This window comes from Ranitomeya variabilis, chromosome 2 (genome assembly GCF_051348905.1).
Source record: "Ranitomeya variabilis isolate aRanVar5 chromosome 2, aRanVar5.hap1, whole genome shotgun sequence".
Classification (NCBI taxonomy): domain Eukaryota; kingdom Metazoa; phylum Chordata; class Amphibia; order Anura; family Dendrobatidae; genus Ranitomeya; species Ranitomeya variabilis.
The window spans coordinates 789,781,166-789,793,644 of NC_135233.1; the positions used below are offsets into that span (position 1 = coordinate 789,781,166).

At 41.7% G+C, this 12,479-nt stretch overlaps 1 protein-coding gene across 3 annotated transcripts in view; it reads right to left on the bottom strand.

Moving 5' to 3' along the window:
- Positions 1-2,678: 2,678 nt before the first annotated feature.
- Positions 2,679-12,479, bottom strand: part of SH3BGRL2 (SH3 domain binding glutamate rich protein like 2) — a 52,001-nt gene continuing 42,200 nt past the window's right edge. For all 3 annotated transcript variants that reach the window (XM_077289834.1, XM_077289836.1, XM_077289835.1), the window contains 2 exons: positions 4,653-4,733; positions 2,679-2,909 (listed from right to left, as the gene is read on the bottom strand). In XM_077289834.1, the coding sequence (XP_077145949.1) occupies positions 4,671-4,733 (63 nt within the window). In that variant the 3' untranslated portion in view covers positions 2,679-2,909; positions 4,653-4,670. The remainder of the gene's footprint in view (positions 2,910-4,652; positions 4,734-12,479) is intronic.

The following is a 12,479-nucleotide window of genomic DNA, read 5'->3' on the forward strand; positions in this document are numbered from 1 at the left end:
CACTAATCTACTTTGTATGCCCGTTTAAAGGGAACCTGTCAACCCCAAAATCGAAGGTGAGCTAATCCCACCGGCATTAGTGGCTTATCTACAGCATTCTGTAATGCTGTAGATAAGCCCCCGATGTATCCTGAAAGATGAGAAAAAGAGGTTAGATTATACTCACCCAGGGGGTGTCCGATCCGATGGGAGTCGTGGTCCGGGGTCTCCCATCTTCTTACGATGATGTCCTCTTCTTGTCTTCACGCTGCGGCTCCGGCGCAGGTGTACTTTGTCCTGTTGAGGGCAGAGCAAAGTACTGCAGTGCGCAGGCACCTGGCCTCTCTGACCTTTCCCGATGCCTGTGCACTGCAGTACTTTGCTCTGCCTTCAACAGGGCAGACAAAGTACGCCTGCGCCGGAGCCGCAGCGTGAAGACAAGAGGACGTGATCATAAGAAGATGGGAGGCCCCGGACTGGACCGCGACGCCTATCGGACCGGACCGGACCGCAGCGGGACCGCCCCTGGGTGAGTATAATCTAACCTGTTTTTCTTATCTTTCAGGATACATCGGGGGCTTATCTACAGCATTCCAAAATGCTGTAGATAAGCCCCTGATGCCAGTGTGCTTAGCTCACCTTCGATTTTGGGGGTGACAGGTTCCCTTTAATGCTTAAGTGGCTTCATCTATATTAAAAAGGGTTACCCAGGAATTTGCAGATTTTTTTGTAATGCGGCTAAGAACTTACAGGCAGGTAAATGTCTGGCGCCAATCTCTGCCAGCAATTCCAGGGCTTTTGGTGATGTCATTTCAATAGAGCAGCTTCTTTTGAGCTCTGCTCTGTTGATGGGGCTTCTCTGCCATCATATACTGACTGAGAGCCCACTCCCTACTGACAATCTGCAGGGAGCCATCTATCAATCAGCATGACTTCGGCAGTGACGCCCTGTTGACAGAGCAGATCAGAAGAGGAAGAGCTGCTCTGCTGATGTGAGGTCAGATGAAGCAGCAGAATCAACAGCTGGAGAGATCTGTGAAACACAAATCTACGGAACAACAAGTAAAGCAATCAAAGTAAAATAGAAATCTTTATTGAAACATGTAAAGACGACAAGATTTCATTAAAAAGATGTCATACAGAAGGCTGCAAACACAAAGGGAATCCCAGGTGCAATGATAGCCCCAGCTGTTCTGACAAAATCAGAAAAGTAAAACAATGCAGGTGTAAAGATCGTAAATAGCTCTTATATATTCAATGAAGATGGTCTACAAAAAAAAAGCTTGACAGCAAAATTAAAGGGAAAGGTTGCAAAAAAACAACAATTAATGATCCAGAAAGGAAGGTTAAAAATGTAAATAATTCCTAAAGTTTATTGCACTAGATCCATATACTGGTATATTTGGCCATATTAATATATGGATCTAGTGCAATAAACTATAGGAATTATTTACATTTTTAACCAGCGTTTCTGGATCCTCTTCAGTAATTAGTATTTCATAACATTTTGAAGGTTCCCTAGAATTTTGTTATCAAGCTGTTTTTTTCTAGTCTATCCTCACTAAATATACAAGACCTATTTATTTACTATCTATACACCTGCTTTTTTTGCCTTTTCTGATTTTGTCTGATCCCCTGGGACTCCCTATGTATTTCCAGCTTTCTGTATGACATCCACTTTTTAATGAAATTGTATCTTGTTTATGTTTCAATTAATTACTTCTATTTACTTTGGCTGCTATACTCCCTGTTTTGCTGAAAATTGGGAGGGCCTTGTTACTATATGGTCACATTTAGGTACTCAGGAGTGATCTGTGACTGCTCTGAGCTGGGCAGAATAGGCAGGGAGTTAGCAACTATCTGCCTGTAAGATCTTAGCACCATAGCAATAAAAAAAGCAAAGTTCCAGATGACCACTTTAAAGGTACCTTCACACGAAACGACATTATAACGATATCGCTAGCAATCCGTGACGTTGCAGCGTCCTCGCTAGCGATATCGTTTCGTTTGACACGCAGCAGCGATCAGGATCCTGCTGTGATGTCGCTGGTCGCTGAATAAAGTCCAGAACTTTATTTGGTCGTCCGATCGCTGTGTATCGTTGTGTTTGAAAGCAAAAGCAACGATACCAGCGATATTTTACACTGGTAACCAGGGTAAACATCGGGTTACTAAGCGCAGGGCCGCGCTTAGTTACCCGATGTTTACCCTGGTTACTAGCGTAAAATGTAAAAAAAACAAACAGCACATACTCACATTGCGTCCCCTGCAGTCTGCTTCCTCCTCTGACTCAGCGCCGCAAAGTGAAAGTGAAAGCAGCACAGCGGTGACGTCACCGCTCTGCTCTCACTGTACGGCGCTCAGTCAGTCAGGAAGTGGACGCAGGGGGACGTGAATGTAAGTATGTGCTGTTTGTTTTTTTTAGATTTTACGCTGGTAACCAGGGTAAACATCGGGTTACTAAGCGCGGCCCTGCGCTTAGTTACCCGATGTTTACCCTGGTTACCAGGGGACCTCGGCATAGTTGATCGCTGGAGAGCGGTCTGTGTGACAGCTCTCCAGCGACCAAACAGCGACGCTGCAGCGATCGACATCGTTGTCGCTATCGCTGCAGCGTCGCTTCGTGTGAAGGTACCTTAAGTAAAAGGAGATTTTGGTAAAGAGTTGCAGGTTTGAAGAGAAAAGAAACAGTATGCATATAACTGATAAGAAACCGTAGGTTTAATAACATGCACTCTTCTGCACATCATGATGTACTGTACAAAGGAATCTATAAGGAATGTGTAGTTTACTAACTCATTTTATTCCACAGTCACTTGTAAAAAAAAGACGGGTCCAGATTGTACAATATGTGACAATATGGTATCGAGCTGTACAGGAATTGTTTATTTTTTGTTAAACGCATCAAATGCTTTTTACATTTCTTCATTCTGTGGAAGAAAAAAAATAGAATAAATACAAATCCTTACATTGAGATAAGCCACTTTGTTCATATATGCAATGAAACAAAATAGTGTATATATGTATATATCTTATTACTCCCTGGCACAATGATCAACAGCCAGCTCTGCAGCGTATGTGTATAGTGTGTAAGTACAGCGCACTCACTGTATAGTGATAAGTGACTGCAACTGCTTTCGGCACTACCCCAATGAATGGAAGTGAGCTGCTACAGAAAGAATAGAATTTCATTTTCTCCCTGTAACCGCTCTTCCAATAATCCAGCCAGGCATGATTTAAAAGCAATTTATCAATAGATTATCCCTATAGCTGCAGTTAAAAAGCTTTTTGGAGGCAACAGGTTCTGTTAAAATTGTCACTCTGCTATGGCATTGGACCCCCTTCTTTAATATCTGTGGGCTCACAATTAACAGTTGTCGCTTTAGTTAATTTTCAAAAGACAGGTTCTTTCTTCATCATTAAAGTACATAAACAAATCATTTAATCCATTCTTGAATACAATACATGTGCTAAATGAACATATACAGTAGATAGGAGGTGTGCTGCTATTTCTTCTGACCGTCAAAATGTGCCCTTATAGACTGCCTTGTTTTTTTTACTTTTTATTTTGGTCCCGCTTGCAGGCTAGAACTGCAAAAGGCTTGATTGCTCATGTAATGCCCTGAAAAAACGTCTGAATATATTATGCTGATCAGCATTATGTTTTGTGTTTAAACCCAGTGTTAAGTGGTTACTCCTCCAAATTTTGGATTCCCAGAGATTCACATGTTCCCATAAATGCTTCTATAATTTGAGAAATAAGTTATCTATAGGGAGTGACTGATTTATGATGCTTCAAAAATAAAAATGGCATAACTTTAAAACAGTTCACTATATTTCGTATATTGAAACATTGATGTGATGGCCCCAAACCCTTCCCTGGATCAATCAAGCAGTGGAGTAGTTGAGCAACCAGAATGACTGAGTGATGGTGCTGCAGACCACCCATGGTGCAGAGACAAACTAATCTGAATATTACTTCAAAAATAAATTTCTCTGTGCTTATAAAGTGCCTTTGCTTGAAAATATCTAAGGAATCACACAGTGGTGGGTACTCCCTCGGGGCACAGAGTGCCGTTACTCTGATTACAGAGAGCCGGTGTCATGATCCATTCCGGAGTTTAGTCCTGTCTGCTCTTTCTCTGGGTGGATCATGTCTAGGGTTAACTTGCTCTGCCTCATTCTGGGCTCGGGTTTGCCATTTAGCTCCCAGGTATCCTGAGGGTGGTGTCAGCTATAGCTCTGTCTTTTGCGTGTGAACCTGACTCTGGAAGCTCTTGATTTGTCCTGCTGTGAACCCTGACTTGTCCTGTGCCTGTTATCTTCCCCTGCCTGCCCTTTCCCAGTGTCTCTTTGTTTGTCTGTAGATCGGCTTGACTCCCTGGTTCTGACCTCCTGGCTTGGCATTTTGACTCCGTCTCAGCTTGTCCCTTTGGTACCGTATTTTGCCCATCCTGGTTTACTGATCCCTTGCTATGTCCTGACTATCCATTCTGTCTAAACCATTTTAGACCGAAAATGACACCTGGAGGGAAAAATCAGTCCATTTCTATAGGCTGGAAACACTAACATGCATGCGTGAATGTAGCCTAACCCAAAATCAGCTTTAAGCAGTTAGTAGACAGTAACAGCTTAAAAACACTGTTTACACAAGAAATAAAAGAAAAAACTACCTTTGCCATTTAGTTTGACTATATCCGTAGGAACGACGACACTGTATTACTTTCCTTTGCTTCAAAAAAAGCATTATAATCCTGAAAAAAAATGAGAAAAGGTTAACAAATTAGCCAACACTGTATAAATTGCTAAAAACACTTGAGGTCAGTGCTGACAGAGAATGTGATACCATAATAGTTTATAACAATGTAGAAAAGGGAGCATCAGATGATCATGTTATGCCCATAAAAGGAAGCATAATAATAAATTTCTGGAACAGCAGAACTTTAGTGTATGTGCCTTGTTTATCCTGCCTTCACTATGGATGACAATTAAATTACAAAAAAAAAAATCCATGGCATCCACATAGTTAATATCAGGAAATTCCCCTGACATTGTGAAAACAGAAGCTTAATGTGAACAATACAGAATTTATATTGTGTAACAAAGCCCAACACACTGATTAGTAAATGACCTACAGTTACTTTCTGGTCACTCTTGTTGAAAAGCTCTCCATTACCATTGATAATAGCCCTTTATGACCGCAGTCAGTTTTTCATTGTTAGGTTTTGAGTTTCCCCTCCCCTTCTTCCAGGAGCCATTTTATTACACTATCGTTCAAAAGTTTAGGGTCACTTAGAAATTTCACTATTCTTGAAAGAAAAGCACAGTTTTTTTTCCAAAGAAACTAACATTAAATGATTCAGAAATACAGTCTAAACATTGTTAATGTGGTAAATGACTGTTCTAGCTGCAAACGTCTGGTTTGTAATGCAATATCTTCATAGGTGTATAGAGGCCCATTTCCAACAACCATCACTCCAGTGTTCTTATTGTACTTTGCGTTTGCTAACTGTGTAAGAAGGCTAATGGATGGTTAGAATACCCTTGAAAACCCTTGTGCAAGTATGTTCGCACAGCTGAAAACAGTTTGGCTGATTAGACAACCTATAAACCTGACCTTCCTTTGAGCTAGTTGAGAATCTGGAGCATTACATTTGTTGGTTCCATTAAACGCTCAAAATGGCCCAAAAAAAAAAAAAAAAGAACGTTCATGTGAAACGCGACAGTATATTCTTGTTCTTAGAAATGAAGGCTATTCCATGCGAGAAATTGCCAAGAAACTGAAGATTTCCTACATCGGTGTGTACTACTCCCTTCAGAGGAGAGCACAAACAGGCTCTAACCAGAATAGAAAGAGAAGTGGGAGGCCCTGCTGCACAACTGAACAACAAGACAAGTATATTAGAGTCTGTAGTTTGAGAAATCGACTCCTCACAGGTCCTCAACTGGCAGCTTCATTAAATAGTACACGCACAACGCCAGTGTCAACGTCTACAGTGAAGAGGCGACTCCGGGATGCTGGCCTTCAGGGCAGAGTGGCAAAGAAAAAGCCATATCTGAGACTGGCTAATAAAAGGAAAAAAAGATTAATATGGGCAAAGGAACACAGACATTGGACAGGGGAAGATCGGAAAAAAGTGTTATGGACAGAACAATCCAAGTTTGAGGTGTTTGGCTCACACAGGACGTTTGTGAGACGCAGAACAGCTGAAAGATGCTGGAAGAGTGCCTGACGCCATCTGTCAAGCATGGTGGAGGTAATGTGATAGTCTGGGGTTGCTTTGGTGCTGGTAAAGTGGGAGATTTATACCAGGTAAAAGGGATATTGAATAAGGAAGGCTATCATTCCACTTTGCAACGCCATGCCATACCCTGTGGACAGCGCTTAATTGGAGCCAATTTCATCCTACAACAGGACAATGATCCAAAGCATACCTCCAAATTATGCAAGAAGTATTTAGGGAAGAAGCAGGCAGCTGGTATTCTATCTGTAATGAAGTGGCCAGCGCAGTCACCAGATCTCAATCCCATTGAGATGTTGTGGGAGCAGCTTGACCGTATGGTACGCACAAAGTGCCCATCAAGCCAAAAAAACTTGTGGGAGGGGCTTCTGGAAGTATGGGGTGAAATTTCTCCAGATTACCTCAGCAAATTAACTGCTAGAATGCCAAAGGTCTGCAATGCTGTAATTGCTGCAAAGGGAGCATTCTTTGACGAAAGCAAAAGTCTGAAGGAGAAAATTATTTCACATAAAAATCTTTTTTTGAACCTTGTCAATGTCTGGACTAGATTTTCAATTCATTTGGCAACTTATTTGAATAATAATAGTTTTCATGGAAAACACAAGATTGTCTGGGTGACCCTAAACTTTGGAACCATAGTGTATATAGTAAAAATTACCTGGAAACAGGATTCCCTTGGTCAATAGTATTATAGCTACACCAAACGTGCAGATTATTTTTTCTTATTATTTAGGTGGTGAAAAAAAATACAGAAGTTGTAAGAAAAAAATAAAAATAATTTTTGGTTTGCGGCTACTTTCAGAGATTTTTATAGTTTTATTTATTTTAAGAGGCTGGGGAGAGGTGCGTTCCTGAAGATAGATGGGACAACCCATTTAACCCCTTCACGACCTTGGGATTTTCCATTTTTTTGTTTTCGCTTTTGCTCCCCTTCTTCCCAGAGCCATAACTTTTTTATTTCTCAGTCAATATGGCCGTGTGAGGGCTTGTTTTTTTTGTGGGACGAGATACCCAAGAGCTGTGTGATATGATCAAACCATGTCCCTGTACGGTGAGACACAGTACACAACAAGGGCACATTTATAAGATTATCTCTGCACAGGGACATTTTATTTACCTCCTTTCTGTCCTCGGACAGAATAGTAAGTCCAAGGACAGAACCCCCGTTTTGATGCGGGCTCCGGCGGTGAGCCCGCATCAAAGCTGGGACATGTCAGCTGTTTTGTACAGCTGACATGTGTCCGCAATAGCGGTGGGTGGAATTGCGATCCACCCACCGCTATTAACTAGTTAAATGCTGCTGTCAAACTGACAGTAGCATTTACCTAGTGCTTCCGGCCATTCGTCACGTGATCGGGGATCAGCGATACGTCGGCATGACAACCAGAGGTCTCCTGAAGATTGCTGTGAGCGCCACCCTGTGGTCAGCGCACATAGCAATGCTGTAATTCAGCTACATAGGAGCGATCTGAGCATCGCTCCTATGTAGCAAAGCCGCTCAGGCTATGCCAGGTTCTAGCCTCCCATGGAGGCTATTGAAGCATGGCAAAAGTAAAAAAAAATAATGTTTTAAAAAATATAAAAAAAAAAAGAAAGTTCAAATAACCCCCCTTTTGCCTTATTCAAAATAAAACAAAAAAATCAAACATACACATATTTGGTATCGCCGCGTTCAGTATCGCCCAATCAATAAAAAAAAAAAGGATTAACCTGATCGCTAAACAGCGTAGCGAGAAAAAATAAAAAACACCAGAATTACGTTTTTTTGGTCGCCATGACATTGCATTAAAATGCAATAACGGGCAATCAAAAGAACGTACCTGCACTAAAATGGTATTATTAAAAAGGTCAGCTCGGCACGCAAAAAATAAGCCCTCACCCGACCCCAGATCACGAAAAATGGAGATGCTACGAGTAACTGAATATTGCGCAATTTTAATTTTTTTTATAGCAAAGTTTTGAATTTTTTTTATCACTTAGATTAAAAAAAAAAGAACCCCAAAACATGTTTGGTGTCTAAGAAGACCTGGAGAATCATAATGGCAGGTCAGTTTTAGCATTTAATAATAATAATTTTATTTATATAGCGCCAACATATTCCGCAGCGCTTTACAACTTATAGAGGGGACTTGTACAGACAATAGACATTACAGCATAACAGAAATCACAGTTCAAAACAGATACCAGGAGGAATGAGGGCCCTGCTCGCAAGCTTACAAACTATGAGTAAAAGGGGAGACACGAGAGGTGGATGGTAACAATTGCTTAAGTTATTTGGACCAGCCATAGTGTAAGGCTCGGGTGTTCATGTAAAGCTGCATGAACCAGTTAACAGCCTAAGTATGTAGCAGTACAGACACAGAGTGCTATTAACTGCATAAAGTGTATGAGAACATGATGCGAGGAACCCGATTATGATTTTTTTTTCTTTTTTTTTTATTAGGCCACACAGGGATAGTTAGGTTAATGCGTTGAGGCGGTAGGCCAGTCTGAACAAATGCGTTTTTAGGGCACGCTTAAAACTGTGGGGATTGGGGATTAATCGTAGCATTTAGTGAACCTAGCAAAAAAGCCAAACAAAAAACAAGTGTGGGATTGCACTTTTTTTTTTTTGCAATTTCACCGCACTTGGAATTTTTTTCCCCATTTTCTACTACACGACATGCTAAAACCAATGATGTCGTTCAAAAGTACAACTCGTCCGGCAAAAAATAAGCCCTCACATGGCCATACTGACAGAAAAATAAAAAAAAGTTATGGCTCTGGGAAGAAGGGGAGCGAAAAAAGAAAACAGAAAAAAGCTGGGTTGATTAAGGGGTTAAACATCCAATTGTGGAAATTACTATTCTAAGATCTATTGATTCAAATTAACTTTTGTTGGTGGAAAACCCCTTTAAAGTGTCTCATGTTGAGACTCCTTCCATACACTCAGAATTCTCACAGAAGACAGGAACCCTGGCACATGCCTCAAACACGTTTTCTTCAATATGATCTGTGTGCTCCTCTGATACAGAATATAAGTAACTTATCAAACTCAAAGTTCTCCACAGCTGTGCCGTTCCCTATATGTCTTACCTCATCTCTGCTTACCAGCCTACCAGTGCTTTCAGTTGTGTAAATCATCCAAGACTAACATCCTCCAGAATCTGAACCTTCCACTTCTCCTCCAAGACATTCTTCCAGATCCTTCCCTTCCTATTATTGCACTACCCAGCACAATCCAATTCATTCCCAGCTTTAAAGGGAACCTGTCAGCAAGATTGTGCACAGTAACCTACAGACACTGTCAGGTCAGCACCTTTGTACTGATTATAATGGTACCTTAGTTGATGAAATCCATCTTGTGGTTGTTGTTTAATCTTTATTTTCAGTTTTTAATTAAAGGGAACCTGTCACCCCCAAAATGGAAGTTGAGCTAAGCCCACCAGCATCAGGGGCTTATCTACAGCATTCTGTAATGCTGTAGATAAGCCCCCGATGTAGCCCTAAAGATGAGAAAAAGAGGTTAGATTATACTCACCCAGGGGCGGTCCCGCTGCGGTCCGGTCCGATGGGTGTCACGGTCCGGTCTGGGGCCTCCCATCTTCATAGGATGACGTCCTCTTCTTGTATTCACGCTGCGGCTCCGGCGTACTGTCTGCCATGTTGAGGGCAGAGCAAAGTACAGCAGTGCGCAGGTGCTGGGCCTCTCTGACCTTTCCCGGAGCCTGCGCACTGCAGTACTTTGCTCTGCCCTAAACAGGGCAGACAAAGTACGCCTACGCCGGAGCCGCAAAATGAAAACAAGATGAGGACGTGATCACAAGAAGATGGGAGGCCCCGGACCGGACCGTGACACCCATCAGACCAGACCGCAGCAGAACCGCCCCTGGGTGAGTATAATATAACCTCTTTTTCTCATCTTTCAGGATACATCAGGGGCTTATCTACAGCATTCCAGAATGCTGTAGATAAGCCCCTGATGCCGGTGGGCTTAGCTCACCTTCCATTTTGGGGGGGACAGGTTACCTTTCAAGCAGAGTGGAGTTAATCCACCTTTTTATCCCATTTTTTTTTTTTTTTTTTTTTTTAACCTGGCTGGTCACGAGGAGACCGGTGGATCTACAGCAGCTAATATTTCTATGAGCCTGTGTTTGGGCTCTATCTGGTGAGTAAAATCTGATTAGAGGTATCCCTTAACCCCTTAGTGACAGAGCCAATTTGGTACTTAATGACCGAGCCAATCTTTACAATTCTGACCACTGTCACTTTATGAGGTTATAACTCTGGAACGCTTTATCGGATCCCACTGATTCTGAGATTGTTTTTTCGTGACATATTGTACTTCAAGTTAGTGGTAACATTTCTTCGATATTACTTGCGATTATTTATGAAAAAAAAACGGAAATATGGCGAAAATTTTTAAAATTTTGCAATTTTCAAACTTTGTATTTTTATGCCCTTAAATCAGAGAGATATGTCACGAAAAATAGTTAATAAATAACATTTTCCACATGTCCACTTTACATCAGCACAATTTTGGAAACAAAATTTTTTTTTGTTAGGGAGTTATAAGGGTTAAAAGTTGACCAGCAATTTCTCATTTTTACAACACCATGTTTTTTTTAGGGACCACATCACCTTTGAAGTCATTTTGAGGGGTCTATATGATAGAAAATAACCAAGTGTGACACCATTCTAAAAACTGCACCCCTCAAGTTGCTCAAAACCACATTCAAGAAGTTTATTAACCCTTTACGTACTTCACAGGAACTGAAACAATGTGGAAGAAAAAAATGAACATTTAACTTTTTTTTGCAAACATTTTACTTCAGAACCATTTTTTTTAATTTCACAAGTGTAAAAACAGAAATTTAACCACAACTTTTGTTGTGCAATTTCTCCTGAATACGCCGATACCCCATATGTGGGGGTAAACCACTGTTTGGGCGCACCGCAGAGCTTGGAAGTGAAGGAGCGCCGTTTGACTGTTTCAATGCAGAATTGGCTGGAATTGAGATCGGACGCCATGTCGCGTTTGGAGAGCCCCTAATGTGCCTAAACAGTGGAAACCCCCCACAAGTGACACCATTTTGGAAACTAGACCCCTTAAGGAACTTATCTAGATGTGTGGTGAGCACTTTGAACCCCCAAGTGCATCACAGAAGTTTATAACGTAGAGCCGTGAAAATAAAAAATCGCATTTGTTTTCACAAAAATGATTTTTTCGCCCACAAATTCTTATTTTCACAAGGGTAACAGGAGAAATTAGACCACAAAAATGTTGTGCAATTTCTCCTGAGTACGTCGATACCCCATATGTGGGGGTAAACCACTGTTTGGGCGCACCGCAGAGCTTGGAAGAGAAGGAGTGTCGTTTTACTTTTTCAATGTAGAATTGGCTGGAATTGAGATCGGACGCCATGTCACGTTTGGAGAGCCCCTGATGTGCCTAAACAGTGGAAACCCCCCACAAATGACACCATTTTGGAAACTAGACCCCGTAAGGAACTTATCTAGATGTGTGGTGAGCACTTTAAACCCCCAGGTGCTTCACAGAAGTTTATAACGTAGAGCCGTGAAAAAAAAAAAAAAAAATAGAATTAGAACTTACCGGTAATTCTCTTTCTAGGAACCTTCCACGACAGCAGTATCGGAGGATGTCTCACCGCCCTAATAGGGGACAGGAACAGGAAGAGGTTAAATACCCTCCCCTTCCTGCACCCACCAGTGTTTTTTTCTGAACACAGTAGCATGTTTAGTTACAACTTAAGTGCAGGAAATATTTAATACATAAATCAGATAGGGAGGGAAATTAGTGCTGTCGTGGAAGGTTCCTAGAAAGAGAATTACCGGTAAGTTCTAATTCTATTTTCTCCAGTCACCTTCCACGACAGCAGTATCGGAGCAATACCAACCGCTAATTTCTTTAGGGAGGGACAACAGCCTGGAGAACTCGTCTGCCAAACGATAGGTCCCTGTTGAAGTTGAGCCTGTAGTGCCTGGTGAAAGTATGAACTGACGACCAGGTGGCGGCTCTGCAAATCTGCTCAGAAGATGCGCTACCCCTCTCTGCCCAGGAAGTTGAGACTGCACGGGTGGAGTGTGCTTTTAGAGAAGCTGGAGGAGTCAGGTTCTGGGATGAGTAGGCAAGGCTAATGGCCTGTTTAATCCAATTTGCTATTGTACTTTTGGCTGCCTTCTTGCCTTTATTTCGTCCTGACCACTGGACGAATAGATTCTGATCTACCCTCCAACTTTCTGTTTGTTGAAGGTAGA